The sequence below is a fragment of the Carcharhinus amblyrhynchos genome, chromosome 30, assembly GCF_965287045.1.
Source record: "Carcharhinus amblyrhynchos chromosome 30, sCarAmb.v2.hapA, whole genome shotgun sequence".
Classification (NCBI taxonomy): Eukaryota; Metazoa; Chordata; class Chondrichthyes; order Carcharhiniformes; family Carcharhinidae; genus Carcharhinus; species Carcharhinus amblyrhynchos.
In genome coordinates, this window is record NC_137353.1 from 14096611 (window position 1) to 14113361 (window position 16751).

At 43.5% G+C, this 16751-nt stretch overlaps 1 protein-coding gene across 5 annotated transcripts in view; it reads right to left on the reverse strand.

Annotated features, from left to right (window-relative positions):
* Positions 1-16751, reverse strand: part of LOC145359990 (calmodulin-binding transcription activator 1-like) — a 1101467-nt gene that overhangs the window by 64968 nt on the left and 1019748 nt on the right. For all 5 annotated transcript variants that reach the window (XM_080214885.1, XM_080214883.1, XM_080214884.1 and 2 more), the window contains exon 11: positions 773-906. In XM_080214885.1, the coding sequence (XP_080071011.1) occupies positions 773-906 (134 nt within the window). The remainder of the gene's footprint in view (positions 1-772; positions 907-16751) is intronic.

A 16751-nucleotide genomic window follows, 5' to 3' on the forward strand; every position in this document is an offset into this window, starting at 1 on the left:
AAAAGATCCCATGAAGCTATCAAGAAGAACAGTAGAGGTGCTCTCAATGTATCATGACCATCATTTATCCTCAACTTACAGCTAAAAACAGATTACCTGTTCATTATTGCACTGCTAGGTGAGGGAGCTTGCTGTGCACAAATTGGTTTCCACATTTACTACACTGCAACTCTGTTTCAAAAGTACTTAATTGGCTATAAAGCCAACAGCCAATTTAGGGACAGCACGGTGGCACAGTGGTTAGCACTGCTGCCTGACAGCGCTAGGGACCCAGGTTAAATTCACTGACTGTGTGGAGTTTGCACTTTCTCCCCATGTTTGTGTGGGTTTCCTCCAGGTGCTACGGTTCCCTCCCATAGTCTAAAGATGTACGAGTTAGGTTGATTGGCCATGATAAATTGACTCTAGTATCGGGGGATAAGCAGGGTAAATGAGGGTTACAGGAATAGGGCGTGGGTGGGATTGCGGTTGGTGCAGATTCAATGGGCTGAATGGCCTCTTTTTGTACTGTAGGGATTCCATGATCTCACTCTGAGATAGCTAAAGTTGTGAAAGGCACTATATAAATAGAAGTTATTTCATTTTTCTGTAAGTCTCAAATCGTATCCCCTTTCCTATTACGTGTACTATCTGACATGTACTCTCTTAGTCACCTCCACTCATTTCATGCTCATTGTGTGTGCAAATCAAATATTTAGACAGCCATGACAGGCGATCACCCAAACATGAGTCCGTTGCCTTTGGATCCCAAAGATCTCACGGTGTGCCGTACCTGCGCCTGGCTGTTGCCACCCCCTCCTCCGTTACCCCCTCCAGTCTGCTGGTGGTGCTGGTGAGATCCCATCTCCGACATCCGCCTTTCCATTTGTTCCAGGCGCTCCAAGATGGACATCCTGAACTGGTTGTCTGGAAAAGAACAAGAACAAGCTTGGGTCAGCACATCAAAAACCAAATCACAGTGGTTCAGTAGAACCACCCCTGGAGAAATCAAAGCCTCTACTTTGTTAGTGAGTAACATAAAAGCTGGATAAAAGCAAATTACTGCGGATGCTGGAATTTGAAACTATAAGAGAAAATGCTGGAAAATCTCAGCAGGCCTGGCAGCATCTGTAAGGAGAAAAATGAGCTGATGTTTCGAGTCCAAATGATCCTCTGTCAAAACACTGGATTGCCTTTGCGGGGAGGTGGGGTATGGTGTCCAGGTTGTTATGTTACTGTGTCGGTCAGCTAGAAGCTCAGATGTGAATTAAACCCTGCCAATTAAGTCTGAATTTGAATTCAGTTAATTGAATTAATCTGGAATTGAAAAAGCTAGCACTGACCATGAAGCTGTCACATTGGTTAGAACATGGATCAATACAGCACAGGAACAGGCCCTTCAGCCCACAGTGTTGTGCCAAACATGACTCCAAATTAAACTAATCCCTTCTGTCTGCCCTTGGTCCATATCCCTCTATTTCTTACATATTCATGTGCTGATCTAAAACCATCTATCGTATCTGCCTGCATCACCAATCTGGCAGTGTATTCCATACACCACCGCCACTCTGTAAAGAACTTGCTCCTCACATCTCCTTCGAACTTTTCCCCTCTCACCTTAAGTGCGTGCCCCCTTGTATTAAACATTTCAACTCTAGGAAAAAGATTCTGACTGTCATCTCTATCATGCCTCTCATAATTTTATAGATTTCTATCAGGTTTCCCCTCAGCCTCTGCCATTCCAGTAAAAACAACTCTAATTTGTCCAGCCTCTCCAGATAGCTCATTTCCTCTAATCAAGGCAGCATCCTGGTAAACCTCTTCTGCACCCTCTCTAAAGCCTCCACGTCCTTCCTCTAAGTGAATGCAATACTCTAAGTGCAGCCTAACCAAAGTTTTATAAAGCTGCAACTCTTGTACTCAATACAATAAAGCATTGTACTCAATAAAGCATTCAAATTAAATCAAAAGAAAACACATAATTTATTTTAACGTCCCATGACCTTCTCACAGATTGTTTGCAGAAGAGTCTGGGAGATTAACTGTTAATAACATCATTCTCTTGCTTCTTTCCTATCTTCACTTATGCTCTCTCTGAACTCATCTTATTCATGAGACCCACTTCCAGCTTCCTTAATCCTATTCCCATGAAACCACTGACCACTCAACTTGCCCCTTGGTCATTAACTGACATTCTAAATGTTCCTCTCAATTCAGGTTTTTCCCTCTATGTAAATGTTAAGTTCATTTGTTTGTTGGCAAACTCCTCCAAAGTCCTTGGGCCAACCTCAAGCAAACTTGGTGGCATGATACCTTGGACCAAGGAGCATGTCACCTTGGACCAAGGGGCATGTCATAGGGGAGTTGACATCTAATCACTGCCACCAGGAGGGCTTAAGTCCGAGCAGGGATCTTGTGGCCCTGCCTACAATGTTCCCTGCTGACAGTGTAACTCAGACTTGCCACACTTTAATCAACATTCACTATACATTCCGAGAAAGAATGCGATGAATTTACATCATAAATTCCTGACTTTTGTTCTATTTCATTGTTTTCTCTAATATTTTATTTGTTTCAGACAAGTTGACAATACACTTTATTATTTGACAAGGGGAAGGGGCAGGCAGCACAAAGAGCCAGGGAAGAGGAAGTGGCTAGAAGAGAAAAGGCTAACAGGGAGCAATAGGCAGCACTTAGAGAAAGGAAAGATAAAGAGGCGAGGAGTTGATTTTGATTTGCTTCATTATTGTCACATGTAACAGTATACAGTGAAAAGTATTGTTTCTTGTGTGCTTTACAGACAAAGCATACTGTTCATAGAGAAGGAAATGAGACAGTGCAGAATGTAGTGCTACAGTCATAGCTAGAGTGCAGAGAAAGATCAACTTAATGCAACATAAGTGCATTCAAAAACCCGATGACAGCAGGAAAGAAGCTGACAGGGACAGAGAGTGACAGGATGCAAGGACAACCAGAGCTACAAAAGAGACCAAGACCCTTTCAGGAAGCTTTCACTACGATCCTCATCATAATTATGAGTCAGTCCCAGATTCTGATATTACCAGTAGATCAGATACATGTGAACATCACTTGCAAGAATGTGGGATTGAAAGATTGCTGCCCCTGAGTGAATCATCTGATCCATTGAATGTTCTTTTATGGGAATAACAATGAAATCAAACATTCCATGAAGCTGTAACAGTTGAGTAGGAGCACCAAAAAATCTCTTTATTTTCCTCTCAAGAAGGAAGAACTTCAAACGTGGCCCATCACAAAATATTTAATGTTTCAACAAACATTGAAAATGCAGAGAGCAATACTGAAAATGTAGAGAGTGATCCTACAGATATTGTCTTTGACACTGTTGATGAAATATCAAACGCTGAGGAAATAGGTGTGAATATAGATTTTGACCCTGAGGATTTTGAGAGTGGCACTGAGGATGGGGAGGATGATTGCCAGAAATCATCCAGTGGAAATCATAAATCTAAACAAACTAGACTCAAGCCAAATAAAGTAAAGCCAATGAAAATAAATTCATTTGAGAAGAAATATTTTTTGTCAGATAATATTTCTGAGTGGAATATTTTTGGGTGAATGTAAGTAGTTGTGGTTCATATTTGTGGGATTAAAGTTAATTAAAAAGAGGTAATTGAGTGAATTGTTGAATTAAATCAATTGGATTTAAGAAATGTTTCAAATTAGTTCCTTAATAGAAACATTTTTATGGTTTGATTTTCAGCTTTAATACTGATCTCATTCAGTCCATATACCCAGAGGGTAAATATCTCAACTTATTATTTCAGAAGAACATTTTCTTCATCTTATTTTTCAATCCTATTTTTAACTCTCACCCCTTTATTTCTTGGATGTAATATGAGTGGCCAGGCTTGTATCAAGTTGTTGGTGACGTTAATTCCTGGAGACTATACGACAATCCTGGAGGAGTTGACAACACTACCACCAGCTGAGTGGAAAGCTTATACCTCAGTGTCTGGGTTCTGGGTTCAGGAACCAACTGGGGTCACTTAGAGTAGGGGGTGGATGAGCCTGCTTTCCAGAGGTGAAGCTCAGCAAGGAATCTTTGAGAGAGGAGGGGGAAGAAAACAGGAGGAAAAATCAAACATCCTGATAAAAACACAACAGCTTCTGTTTTGAAAGCAAGTTGTCAATCACAGCATGTTTTTTAAAACCTTCTTTGAGGGTCAAAATCCAGACAAGAACAATGAATAATTCCTGCTCAGCCTCATTTCCCTCTTTGACTGCGAGGACAGCATCAGATGGGACTCCACCCACCAATTATTGGTAAACACTGCAGTGTTGCTGCCTGCAGCATGTCCAGACTGCAGTGGATACTGTGGGGAGAAGGGAGGCACGTTAGAGGCCAGCTTACGAGTGAGATGCATTCATAAATTAACCCACTGGCTCCCACACATCACTTGTTAGCTACCATGAGTTGCATCTCTGTGAATTCAACTTCCAACCCTCCAGGACTGCCTAGGAATCTCCAGGAACTAAAGATTAATATCCAGTTCTCTGCTGTGAAAATCCAGGGAGGAAAATACATCATGGCAGCAGATAAGGAAAATCTTTCTGTTTCATTTTCTTTGGAGCTGTTATTAGATTTCTTGGAAATGGAAAGAACAAAAGGCTCTTTGATTGAGAGTCAAGAATCACAGATGATCTGCTGCATCTGTGTTACAACAGATGAGTGTGATTGCTGTCCAGTTGGCTTTGGTACGTGATGCATCATGAGACTGGATGTATCAGGTGACCAATGTTAGTCGTGGGGGAGGGAAAAGTGGGATAGAAGCAGGTCATGTGATGAAATCACCATGAGTACATCCAACTAGAATTGGCAACTCTTCTGTGAAGTGATTTGTTCTTTGAAGAAGTGGACATTATGGTACTTGCTTAAAATTGAGTCAGCTTTTTACCCCAGCTGACAATATGGGAACAGGAGTAAGCCATTTAGCCCCTTAGAAGATCATAGAATAGAGCACAGAATTAAGATAATAGAATCCCAACGGTGCAGGAGAAGGCCATTCAGCCCTTCGAGCCTGTGCCGACAACAATCCCACCTATCTCATAACTCCACATATTTACCCTGCTAGTCTCCCTGACACTAAGGGACAATTTTGCATGGCCAGTCACCTAACCCACACATCCTTGCAATGTGGGAGGAAACCGAAGCACCTGGAGGAAACCCATGCAGAATGGGGAGAACGTCCATTCCACATTTCACGACTGGGTCTGTGATTTAAATCTGTCCACCCATCTTTTCCCCACTTTCTTTAATATCTTTGGTTTACAAAAATCTATCAGTCTCAGATTTAAAATTAAAATTGATCTAGCATCAGCTCTGAAGAGTTCCACATCGCACATAACTTAATTCCTGACAGGCCTGGTTTTAGTTTTCAGGCTGTGCCCACAAGTCCTGAACTCCCATCCTGTGGAAATAGTTTCCCTCTAACTATTCAATCAGCATCCCTGGGTTTAGAGCTTCGGATCTCCTCCAGCAGCTGAGAATTAACAAAAGAGCAATGCCCTTAAAATTCAGAGCTTGTGACAGACAGGTCTGGCCAAATAGGCTTTTCCCATTCCTCAAAGTGATTAAGAGGAGGCAATAACCAAGTGGTATTATCGCTAGACTATTAATCCAGAATATCAGCTAATGTTCTGCGGGCCCGAGTTTGAATCCCGCCACGGCAGATGGTGACATCTGAATTCAATAAAAAATATCTGGAATTAAGAATCTACTGATGACCATTGTTGATTGTCAGAAAAACCCATCTGGTTCACTAATGTCCTTTAGGGAAGGAAATCTGCCATCCTTACCTGGTTTGGCCAACATGTGACTCCAGAGCCACAGCAATGTGACTCTCAACTGCCCTCTGAACAAGAGCAGCTAGGGATGGGCAATAAATGCTGGCCAGCCAGTGATTAATGTCCCATTAATGAATTAGAAAAAACTACCCAAGACTTGGGAGTTTATCAGCTGTCTGACAGTATGCCAATCCATCATCTGTCTCTCATGAAAGTAGTTAGTGAATTGAAGGACAAATTTTGTGAGGCTGCCTTCCTGCTTGCTAACAGTGCTGCTTTGCTGAATTTGTCCTTTAAACTTTTAGCCTGTTGTTCTTCCCTTGTTTGTAAGTACAAAGAACAAAGAAAGTACAGCACAGGAACAGGCCCTCCAGCCCTCCATGCCCATGCCTATCATGATGCCCTATCTAAACTAAAAACAAAACCTTCTGCCCTTAGTCAGTCCATATCCTTCTACTTCCTCCCTATTCATGTACTCATCCAGATGCCTCTTAAATGTTGCTAATGTGCCTGCTTCCGCCACCTCCTTTGGCAGTGCGTTCCAGGTACCGACCACTCTCTGCATGAAAACCTCTCCCCCGCACATTTCCCTTAAACTTTCCCCCTCTCATCTTGAACCTATGCCCCCTTGTAATTGACACTTCCACCCTGGGGAAAAAGCCTCTGATTATCCACCTTGCCTATGCCTCTCATAATTTTGCAGACCTCCATCAGGTCTTCCTTCAGCCTCTGTCTTTCCAGTGAAAACAATCCCAGTTTTATTGAACCTCTCCACATATCCAACACCCTCAAGATCAGGCAAAATCCCGGTGAGCCTTCCTTGCATTCTCTCCAAAGCTTCCAAGCCTTCTGGTAGTGTGGTGACCAGAACTGCACACAACACTCCAAATGTGGCCCAACCAAATTTTTATTTATCTGCAACGTGATTTCCTATTTCTTGTACCCCATGTCCCACTGGTGAAGGCAAACATGCCATATGCCTTCTTGATCAACGTGCCACTTTTAGGGAACTGTGGACCTGCACACCCAGATCCCTCTGGATGTTAATGTTTTTGAGGCGACATTCTAAGTTGTTCACGCTCTTCTTTTAGTTCTGCATTCCCTCCACCATCGGGAACATTCTTTCAGAATCTACTTGTCTAACCCTGTTAGAGTTTTATAAGTTTCTATGAGATCCCCTCTTGCTCTTCTCAACTCCAATGAATATAATCTTAACTGACTTAGTCTCTCCTTATATGACAGACCTGCCATCCCAGGAATCAGCCTGGTAAACCTTTGCTGCACTCCTAATCCAGGCTGACATGTCAGTGCAGTGCTGAGTGAGTGCTACATTGTTGGAGGTGCCGTCTTTTAGATGAGATGTCAAATCAAGGCTCTTGGTTTGGCCTCGCAATTGGATGCAAAAGATGTTATCATACAAATTCAAAGCTTTTTCCTTGGTGTCATGCACCAACCTTTAGCCCTCAACAGCCACCAGCGGGACAGTATATCTCACTGGTGTCACAAGTTTACTGAGTGTAAATTGGCTGCTGTATTTCCTACAGCAGTGACTACAATTTATCGACTGTAAAATTTATTTATTATTGTCACAAGTAGGCTTACATCAACACTGCTATGAAGTCACTGTGAAAATCCCTTAGTCGCCACACTCCTGCACCTGTTCAGGTACACCAAGGGAGAATTTATCATGGCCAATGCAGCTAACCAGCACATCTTTTGGACTGTGGGAGGAAACCCACATAGACACGGGGAGAATGTGCAAACTCCACACAGACAGTGACCCAAGCCGGGAATTGAACCTGGGTCCCTGGCACTCTGAGGTAGCAGTGCTAACCACTGTGCTGCCCAGAGGTAGAGTGCTTTTACTTTGAAAACAACAGAACTTTTATTGCCATCGAGACTAAACCGTCACACTAGACTCTTCCTCATTTCTGAAATAACCATTTGCTCTACCATTTGATAAACAAACATTCCTCCCTGTCTAGGGGGTAAAGTAAGTTTGCAGAATAAAGTGCTGGACTCTCCACTTATTTTCCTAGAAGAATACACAACATGTAAAGTGCTTTGGGACATGAACATTGCTTTCTAAATGCAAGTCATTCATTTCTTTGTGGCTTGGCAGGCGATCCCAATGCGTCAGAGGTACTAAATTTGCAGCTACATTTTGTTGATGTTGTGATCACTAGGTCCCATCGCATTGACAATGATAAGTTTTGGGAAGTGAAATTGATTCACTTCATTGAGAAACACACTGCCCAAGGTGATGGGTGACAGCAGAAACAGACCTGTTTATTCATCTTCGAAACATAGAAAATAGAAGCAGCAGTAGGCCATTCGGCCCTTTGGGCCTGCTCTACCATTCATTTCATATCATGGCTGATCATCGAATTCAATATCCTGATCCTGCCTTCCCCCCACATATATAAATCCAGTCAATAAAGCATGAAGGAATTAGGGAGTAGCCGCAGCCCTTAGATGTTGTTGGACAGTATAGTGTGTGTGTCTCCTTGTGGTTGATGAGCCTGTGTTCATGTATTTAAGGACCCTAATCCAGATGTAAGACTGCTTCCAATTGGGTTGAGGTTGAAGCCAGAACAGAAATAAATCACTTCGGTCACAACATTACCACATTTAAGTGGTGGCAATGCTTTGACATATTAGATACGAGTGAAAAAAAGGTTATCCTAAGGTTCTTTTATTTAATAAAGTTAGTATTCTCTTAAGGTGGTTGGGAGAGTTGAACTTCCTCACAAAGAGAGTTTTGCCCAATTTCCTTCTGCCATTGACTGAGAGACTTGTGTGTCCTAATAGATCAACACTCAGTCACATTGGGCAGAGTTTTCCAAACCACCCCCCTCACCACCACATGGTGGATTTCCCTGCACTGGAGGCAGCTTATCATTTGTCACTGACAGAATCTTTGATCTGTCAAACTCAATGGCAGTTTGCATGGCTAGCCAGTCCTGTGGCTGAAGCACCCCCAAAGGGGGTGGACTTTGGCAGGACCGGAAGATTCCACTTGCGGGAAGGGTCAGAAAATCCCGCCCATCGTTGCTGCTTGTCTCTGACATTACACACTATTACACATCATTGTATGATCCATAAATATCTGTAACAAGCTAATAACAGATTATCAAGGAACTATTTGCTATGTGCAAGTGTTTCACGGGGAACACATTTCATAACTGTACAAAAGAGGCAAATGATATGTAACAGAACCAGTTCAAACCAGTCCTTCATTTGTACATGGCAGCACAGCTAGTATTAAACACAAAGAGCTCTTCTCTTGCAAAACTTACAGGGAGCGACTTACCAAAAACATTCCAAGTCCTGAATAAGCATGAAAATGGGAGTTTCAGATCTGTTTTTATGGCGATGCCACAAGTCCAAGCTTATGCCACTCCACAAAAAAAACTAAATCTGTTTCCTTCCAGGAAGTGGGAGGGAGGCAGGGCCTATGTTCACTGGAAAGCAGCCACTGACAGCACAGGGCACAATTGTGCATGCCCAGATCTCTGCTTTGTGCAATGGCACAGAGAGATCTGTCACTCACCTGCCCCCCTGTATACCACCCACCTCCCCCTTCATGATCGCTGGCCTGCACAGCTTCCTCCCTGCGATTGCTGGCCAGCGCTGCTGATCGGCCTCCTCCCCACACCCGCAATCACGGCCCCCCCATGGCCAATTGGCCCTCCTATCTATCCTCCAGCCCAATCGACTGCCTTCCCCACCCTAGCCCATCCCGGTCAATTGCTGGCCCCCGATCATCACCAGCTGTATAGTGCGCAGCACCTCCCCGCGCACGCCACCCACCCCCCACCCCCCACCAATCACAATCCTGGTTGCAGAGTGCATAGCTCCCCCCACCTCCCCTTACGCCCTGGCCACATCCAGGCCTCACCCCCGCCCTGTCACCTTAGGCCCCATCCCCTCATGTCCCACCCCTTGGCATTGCCCGGTGCCAAGTGGACACTGCTAATGTGCCAGGCTGGCAGTGCCAGTGTGTCAAATGGGCAGTGCCAGTGTGCCAGACAGACACTACCAGGGTGCCAGGCTGGCACTGCCAAAGGGGCACTGTCCCCAGTGCCTGACCTACTGGGGGGGGGTCGCAATAGCTTCCGGTCCTTCTGGCGAGGCCATCACAACAGGTCCTCATTGATGGGGACCATAAGTGTTCCTTGCTGGTGAGGACCTTCATTGGTGAGGCCACTAAGGCAAGTTAGCCGAGATGATTATGTCCTAGCTCCCTAATAATATTTAAATCGGTTTAAATATTATAATCAGCCTCGCGCTCTGATCTCGCTGGATATCCGGACCCAGTAAGATTGCGATAGGTGAGAAATCAGGTGCGAGTCTGACCTTTTTGCCTATCTCGCGATTTTATTGGTTCACCCCATCAAAGGTAAGATGCCCCTAAATTGTGATTATAAGCAACATCTGGGAAGCAAAAATCAAAAACACGTAGCAATGGTGGCAGCGCCTGTACATAAACATCAAGCATTTAAAATTAATTTAATGCTGATTTGGGAAATCGACCTCACCTTAGAGGCAGAAGAAATTTATACAAAGAGGCAAAACAAAATATCAACCAGCACAGCAATAAATGCTACAGCTCGTATTGATTTGGGGAGCTGATGATGTTGGGGAGGTATTCGTGAAGTTTAAACAAAAATGCAGCTTGCTATTTAGTAGTTTGCTCAAAGGCATTCGCAGTGGAGAGAGGTCAGTTATCTTCTCCCTCTTTGGGCAGGAGATTACATTTGTTTGACAGCTGGGGAGTTTACAGAAGAGGTTGGCAAAATCCAGACATAATTTTTGAAAAATTCAGCACCCATCTCCAGCCAAAATTGGATCATCTCTTTGGAACTACTGGTATAAATTCCAAAGCCGCAACAGGAATTAAGCAAGCTAATGCTAACTGTGTAACAGGATTAAAAAAGCGCAGTTTCGGAACACAGATAAAATGTTGATATGGGCAGTCTCCAAAAATTAAGGATTATTCCCCTGCAAACTGTTGCAAGCAAAAACACCTGGGAGGAAAAGAAAATCACCAAAACAGAAATTTTCATCAAACACTTTCAATTCTTAATGATAAAGTTACTGAAATAGTGGGAGTGGGAGATATTGGCTTTTGACCAGGCAGAGGTGGTTAGTAATGTGCTAAATGTTCCAGCTTGAGGCAGCACCACTACGAATGTATCCTCATCCCAACTAGCCTAATTAAACCTATCAACCTTCCTACTGTCCTTTCTGATTTTGATTCTGGTGGAACATTTTACATGGTGAAAATATTCAGCCCCTCATCAATCACTGCAACCTCATAGTCATTTAACACTCTTGAGGACCACCCCTCACATGGGCAGAAGCCCCGCCTCTTTGTTGCCAGAGTCTACAAGATTATGAGGAGCATGGTCAGAGTGGATAGTCAGAAGCTTTTTCCCAGGGTGGAAGAGTCAATTACTAGGGGGCATAGGTTTAAGGTCCGAGGGGCAAGGTTTAAAGGGAATGTACGAGGCAAGCTTTTTGTACAGTAAATGGTCCTACGATTGTCTGAGATAGGGACAATTTACCCAGAGCCCTGATACTGAACCCTATCCACTAACCCCTGCTGGAAGGCACACCCATAAAGAACGGCTAGTTGGGATGAGGATACATTCGTAGTGGTGCTGCCTCAAGCTGGAATATTTAGCACATTACTAACCACCTCTGCCTGGTCAAAAGCCAATATCCCCCACTCCCACTCCTTCAGTAACTCTATCATTAAGAATTGAAAGTGTTTGATGAAAATTTCTGTTTTGGTGATTTTTTTTATCTCCTAGGTGTTTTTGCTTGCAACAGTTTGCAGGGGAATAATCCTTGATTTCTGGAGACTCCAGGAGAATCTTGGAGGGTTGGCAACCCTAAGTTTGGAGGGAAGCCAGTGCTCATGGAACCCAGGTCACGTTGGTGAGATGGGGCTCTCTCCAACAAACCAGATGGGGAAGAAATAACCAGGACAACAGTGTCAAAACCTATCGACAAAATTATAAATCTACAATTGAGATATATTGAGAAGTGGAAAGGGGGGGGGGGGAGGGCGGGTGGTGAGTTGTTCAACTAGGGTGAGTGTTGGCTGGTTGTCATGTGTGGAACTGACAAGCTATTGTTCTGACTGTCTGCAGTGCAGTCTGCTGCATTGCTGATGATTTCATGGTCTCCGTTCTGTTCACAGAGCTCACCATGTTCACTGCAGAGCATTTAACTAATCTGACATCACTGCACTAACTCTTGAATTTGAATCCACGTTTATCTGTATGTCTGTGCTCCATTGTGAATGCACGGGTGCAAACATCAAAAGAACAAGGAGTCAGTTACAGCTCAGAAACCAAACCAAGACCTTTGGATAGTTTACATTCAGGAACAATGGGCATCAAGGAGAGAGTTACAGATGGGAATCTAATCAAGATTTGATATGTAGAAAAGATCATCATTAATACATGATAATCACTCCAGGGTATTGGTTACTGTAAAATATGAAACACACAAAATTCCTAATTAGGTACCAGATGAAAACTTACTCCTGGGTATCTGTTACTCTGTACATAAAGCACCCAAAACTCTTGATAAGATTCCAACCTGTAACTCACGACTCAGTGTCCATTGCCCTATATATATAGTGTATATATATATATATATATATATACCATCTGAATCCCTTGCTTTAAATATTAGTCTATAACTCACTCCCTGGTATCTATTATTTTCTGTACAAACTACCCAAATGCCTTTAGTAGATTCTAGCCAGTATCATATCATCTGTATATCTTCCCCTCCTTCAAGAATTTTTAAATTAGACTTTTGTAAAAACATCACACCTCTCCCAAGATATGGTGGCACAGTGGTTAGCACTGCTGCCTCACAGCACCAAAGACTCAGATTCAATTCCAGCCTCAGCTGACTATCTGTGTGGAATTTGCACATTCTCTCCATGTCTGTGTGGGTTTCCTCCGGGTGCTCCGGTTTCCTCCCACAGTCCAAAGATGTGTGGATTAGGTGGATTGGCCATGCTAAATTGATCCTTAGTATCGGGGGAAATACAGGGCTTATGGGGCAGGACTGTTGTCGGCACAGACTCAATGGGCCAAACAGGCTCCTTCTGCATTGTAGGGATTCTGACTCTGATAATTGTGGATCAGTGTTGTATCCAGTTGACAGTGAAACAGTGAGGTCTGGCTTGTGAAGGAATAGCCGCACTTATGTTTTAATTTCTTTTAAGCCTAAGGTAATTTGCTTTTAAAATTGCGTGTGAATGTTTGATGCTCTTCATTGCAGTGATTTATCAATGATCTGTATTCCCAAATGGTCTGGAAAGGTTCCACTTCAAAGCTACAATAAGCGCGACTATTAAATTTAATGTGCTTCAGATATACTTGTCAGGTCGTTTCATCCTCTCGTTTACACTGATTTCTGTAGAAGATGGTATTTTATAGGGCCACAGATGTTGGCATATTCTATGCTCACTTCTCAAATTTTAACTTATATCACTGTTATTCCCACCCCCCGCTATCTCCAATTCTCTCCCTTTCTCTTTTGTATTTGTTATGCCACGTGCATTCCCGATACTCTCAGGTTCTGCCTGACATGCCCCTTTCCTCACTCCCCCATTTCTTTCACTTGATCATTCTCTCCCTCTCTCCACTTCCACTTTTTTCTATCTCCCTCTATCAAGCTTCTCATCTCCCTTCTTTCCCCTTTCCTGCCTGTGTGTGCCCAGGTCTTTCCCTGACTTCTGTGTGCTTTCTCCTCTTTCTACCACATCATCTGTGTTCATTTCTCTCCACTCCTGTGCTTTTCCAATCCTACCTTTTCTTTCTGATCCAACCTTTTCCTCCTCTCACGTTTCCTCACTCCTTGGATAAATCCCTTGATCTCTAACTTCCCTGTTTCTCACAGATTTTTATTCCTCCTACATGAACCTCCCTGCAGCTTCCACATTCTCTCATAAAGTTAAAGTTTATTTATTGGTCACAAGTGAGGCTTACGTTAACACTGTAATGAAGTTACTGTGAAAATCCCTAATCGCTACACTTCGGTGCCTGTTCGGGAACACTGAGGGAGAATTTGGCACGGCCAAAGCACCAAACTAGCACGTCTTCCGGAATGTGGGAGGAAACTGGGGCACCCTGGAGGAAAGCCACACAGACACGGGGAGAACGTGCTGACTCCGCAGTGGCCCAAGCTGGGAATCGAACCTGGGTTCCTGGCGTTGTGAGGCAGCAGTGCTAACAACTGTGCCACCGTGCCACCCGTTGTCTCTCACCAGGCAGTTTCTCAGCTGGTACCTTCCTGGCCTGAGGAACATCCATCTGTCAGCAACTTACTGTTCCTTACAAAGCCCTCAATATGCCTGTATCGTCTGACTGATATGCTATTAGGTCTTGATCAAGATTTCTTTGCATTATGATTAGAATGATTTGAAAGGTTAAAGGGTAGATTTAATAGAGGTGTCTCAAAATTAGCTGGGATCTCGTTAGGGTAAATAAGGAGAAATAATTTCCACAGGTAGGGAGGGTGAGTAACCAAAGAGGGATGATTTATAATAATTGGAATAAGACTCAGGGAGGAAGATGAAGGTTTTTTTAACTCAGTGCACTATTATGGTCTGGAATGTAGCACCTGAAAGAATGCTGAAAACATGTTTAGTCATAAGTTTGAAATGGAAACCGGATAAACACTTAAAGGAAAAATAATTAGCCTCCCACAGTAAGAAACAGGAAAGGGGGGAGGGGCATGGGAAAACATGGGTCTTTGCTCCTGGTCACATATAAAGTTTTGGAAACTGTGGGTGTAGGGATGAGTTGGAGCTTTAAGATCATGCTAATCAAATATCCCGTGATATTTGATCACACGCTGTAGGCTGATAGGAGCCACACGCAGAGGAATGGGAATCCAAATTCTTTTTATTTATCAATGAGACATGGGCGTTGCTGGCTGGCTGGTATTTATTGCCCATCCCTCACAGTCCTTGGACTGAGTGGCTTACTCAGCCATTTCAGAGAGCATTTAAGAGGTCAACCATATTGTTGTGGCTCTGAAGTCCCACGTAGGCCAGACCAGGTAAGGACGGCAGATTTCCTTCCCTAAATGACATTAGTGAACCAGATGGGTTTTCCCGATAATTGACAATTGTTTCGTGGTCATCAGCAAATTTTTAATTCCAGATTTTTTAAAATTTAATTCAAATCCCACCATCTGCTGTGGCAGGATTCGAACCTGGGTCCCCATTAGCTGAGTTTCTGGATTAGTTGTCGAGCGATAATATCACTGGGCCAACACCTCCCCTATATAGAAGTGACTAATTGCTTTTCATGTTAATAAGTAATACCAGAAATAGGCACTGTCATTGTGTTTACCTTTTTGTATGTTTGCTGGGGAAATGGAAAGATGAAAAGCAAAATATACAAGGGTGTATTTTATTGTTGTGAGTGCCTGACTTCTTGGATCCTGAGTTGTGGTGAATGTTCTGTGATAAATATATGCATGATCTCAAGACATTCCAAAGTGCTTTACAGCCAATTGGTGCTTTTTAAGTGTAGTCCCGTTTGTACTATAGGAAATATGGCAACCAATTTGCACACAGCAAGCTCCTGCAGACCGCAATGTGATAAATGACCAGATGACCTGCTGGTTAAGGGATTATGTGCTCAAGTCTCCAGAAGATGGTTTAAACCTCAGCCTTCTGACTCAGAAGCAAGAGGTCATCATTGTGTATAGGCTGGAATCCAATTGAAGCGTTCTGTGCCTGACTCTGTGTGATAATTATAAATAAAGTTGATTTATTAGCTACAAGTAAGGTTTACTGCAATGAAGTTACTATGAAATCCCCCCTCGTTGCCACACTCTGATGCCTGTTTGGTCAGTGCACCTAACTAGCATGTCTTTCAGACTGTGGGAGGAAACCAGAGGACCCGGAGGAAACCCATACAGACACAGGGAGAACATGCAAACACCACACAGACACAAGCCAAGCCGGGAACTGAACCTGGGTCCCTGGCACTGCGAGGGAGCAGTGTTAACCACTGTGTCATAGTAAGAAAGTAGAGTAGGTGGTTAAAATAGTGTACCCAGAGTTACATCTGTGGCTATCTATAGGACAACACTGGATTGAAGGTCTCAGTGGAGCCAAACTGCAGCAGGACATTGCATTTTTTTCAAGCAGTCCTGATGAGATGAGAGACTGGATAGAGATGAAAGTCTGAGTGTTACATCTGTCTGAAGTACACTTCAAACAGTACATGAAATACAAAGCGAGGAGTAAATAGACAGTATTTGAGCATGTTCCGGGAGAAGGTTGCTGGGGGATAATAAGTCATTTTCAGTGTGTCAACATTCTAATAGAAATCTACACATGGCAAAAACTAGAAGGGAAAGATTATCAAAACACACTGTACTTCTCTTGTTCTTCTTTGTTGCTTTCAGCTCTCTGTTGCTAGGGCTGTTGTTAAGCAAGGTGATGTCAGTGGAACTCTGTGTGTTATAACTTCTTTCATACAGTGTGGAGTTTTTTTTTCTAAAACTGCCTGCATCAATCGCCAGACCATCAGATCTCAATCTTGATCCGCACAAAACACATGTGACGGATACTAAAAAGAGGGGGCGGTGAAGGGCAAGGGGTAGCAATTTTGGAAGGGTAGGTAATAAAAGGTTATTTGACAAATCAATAACAAGAAGGCATAATCTCAGGATTAGTACCAGAATGCAGGGTACAGTGGTTAGCACTGCTGCCTCACAGTGCCAGGGATCAGGGTTCAATTCTGCCTTTGGATCACTGTCTGTGTGGAGTTCGCACATTCTCCTTGTGTCTGCGTGGGTTTTCCACAGATGCTCCGGTTTCCCCCTACACTCCAAAGATGTGCAGTTAGATGGATTGGCCATGTTAAATTGCCCCTTAGTGTTAGGGGGACTAG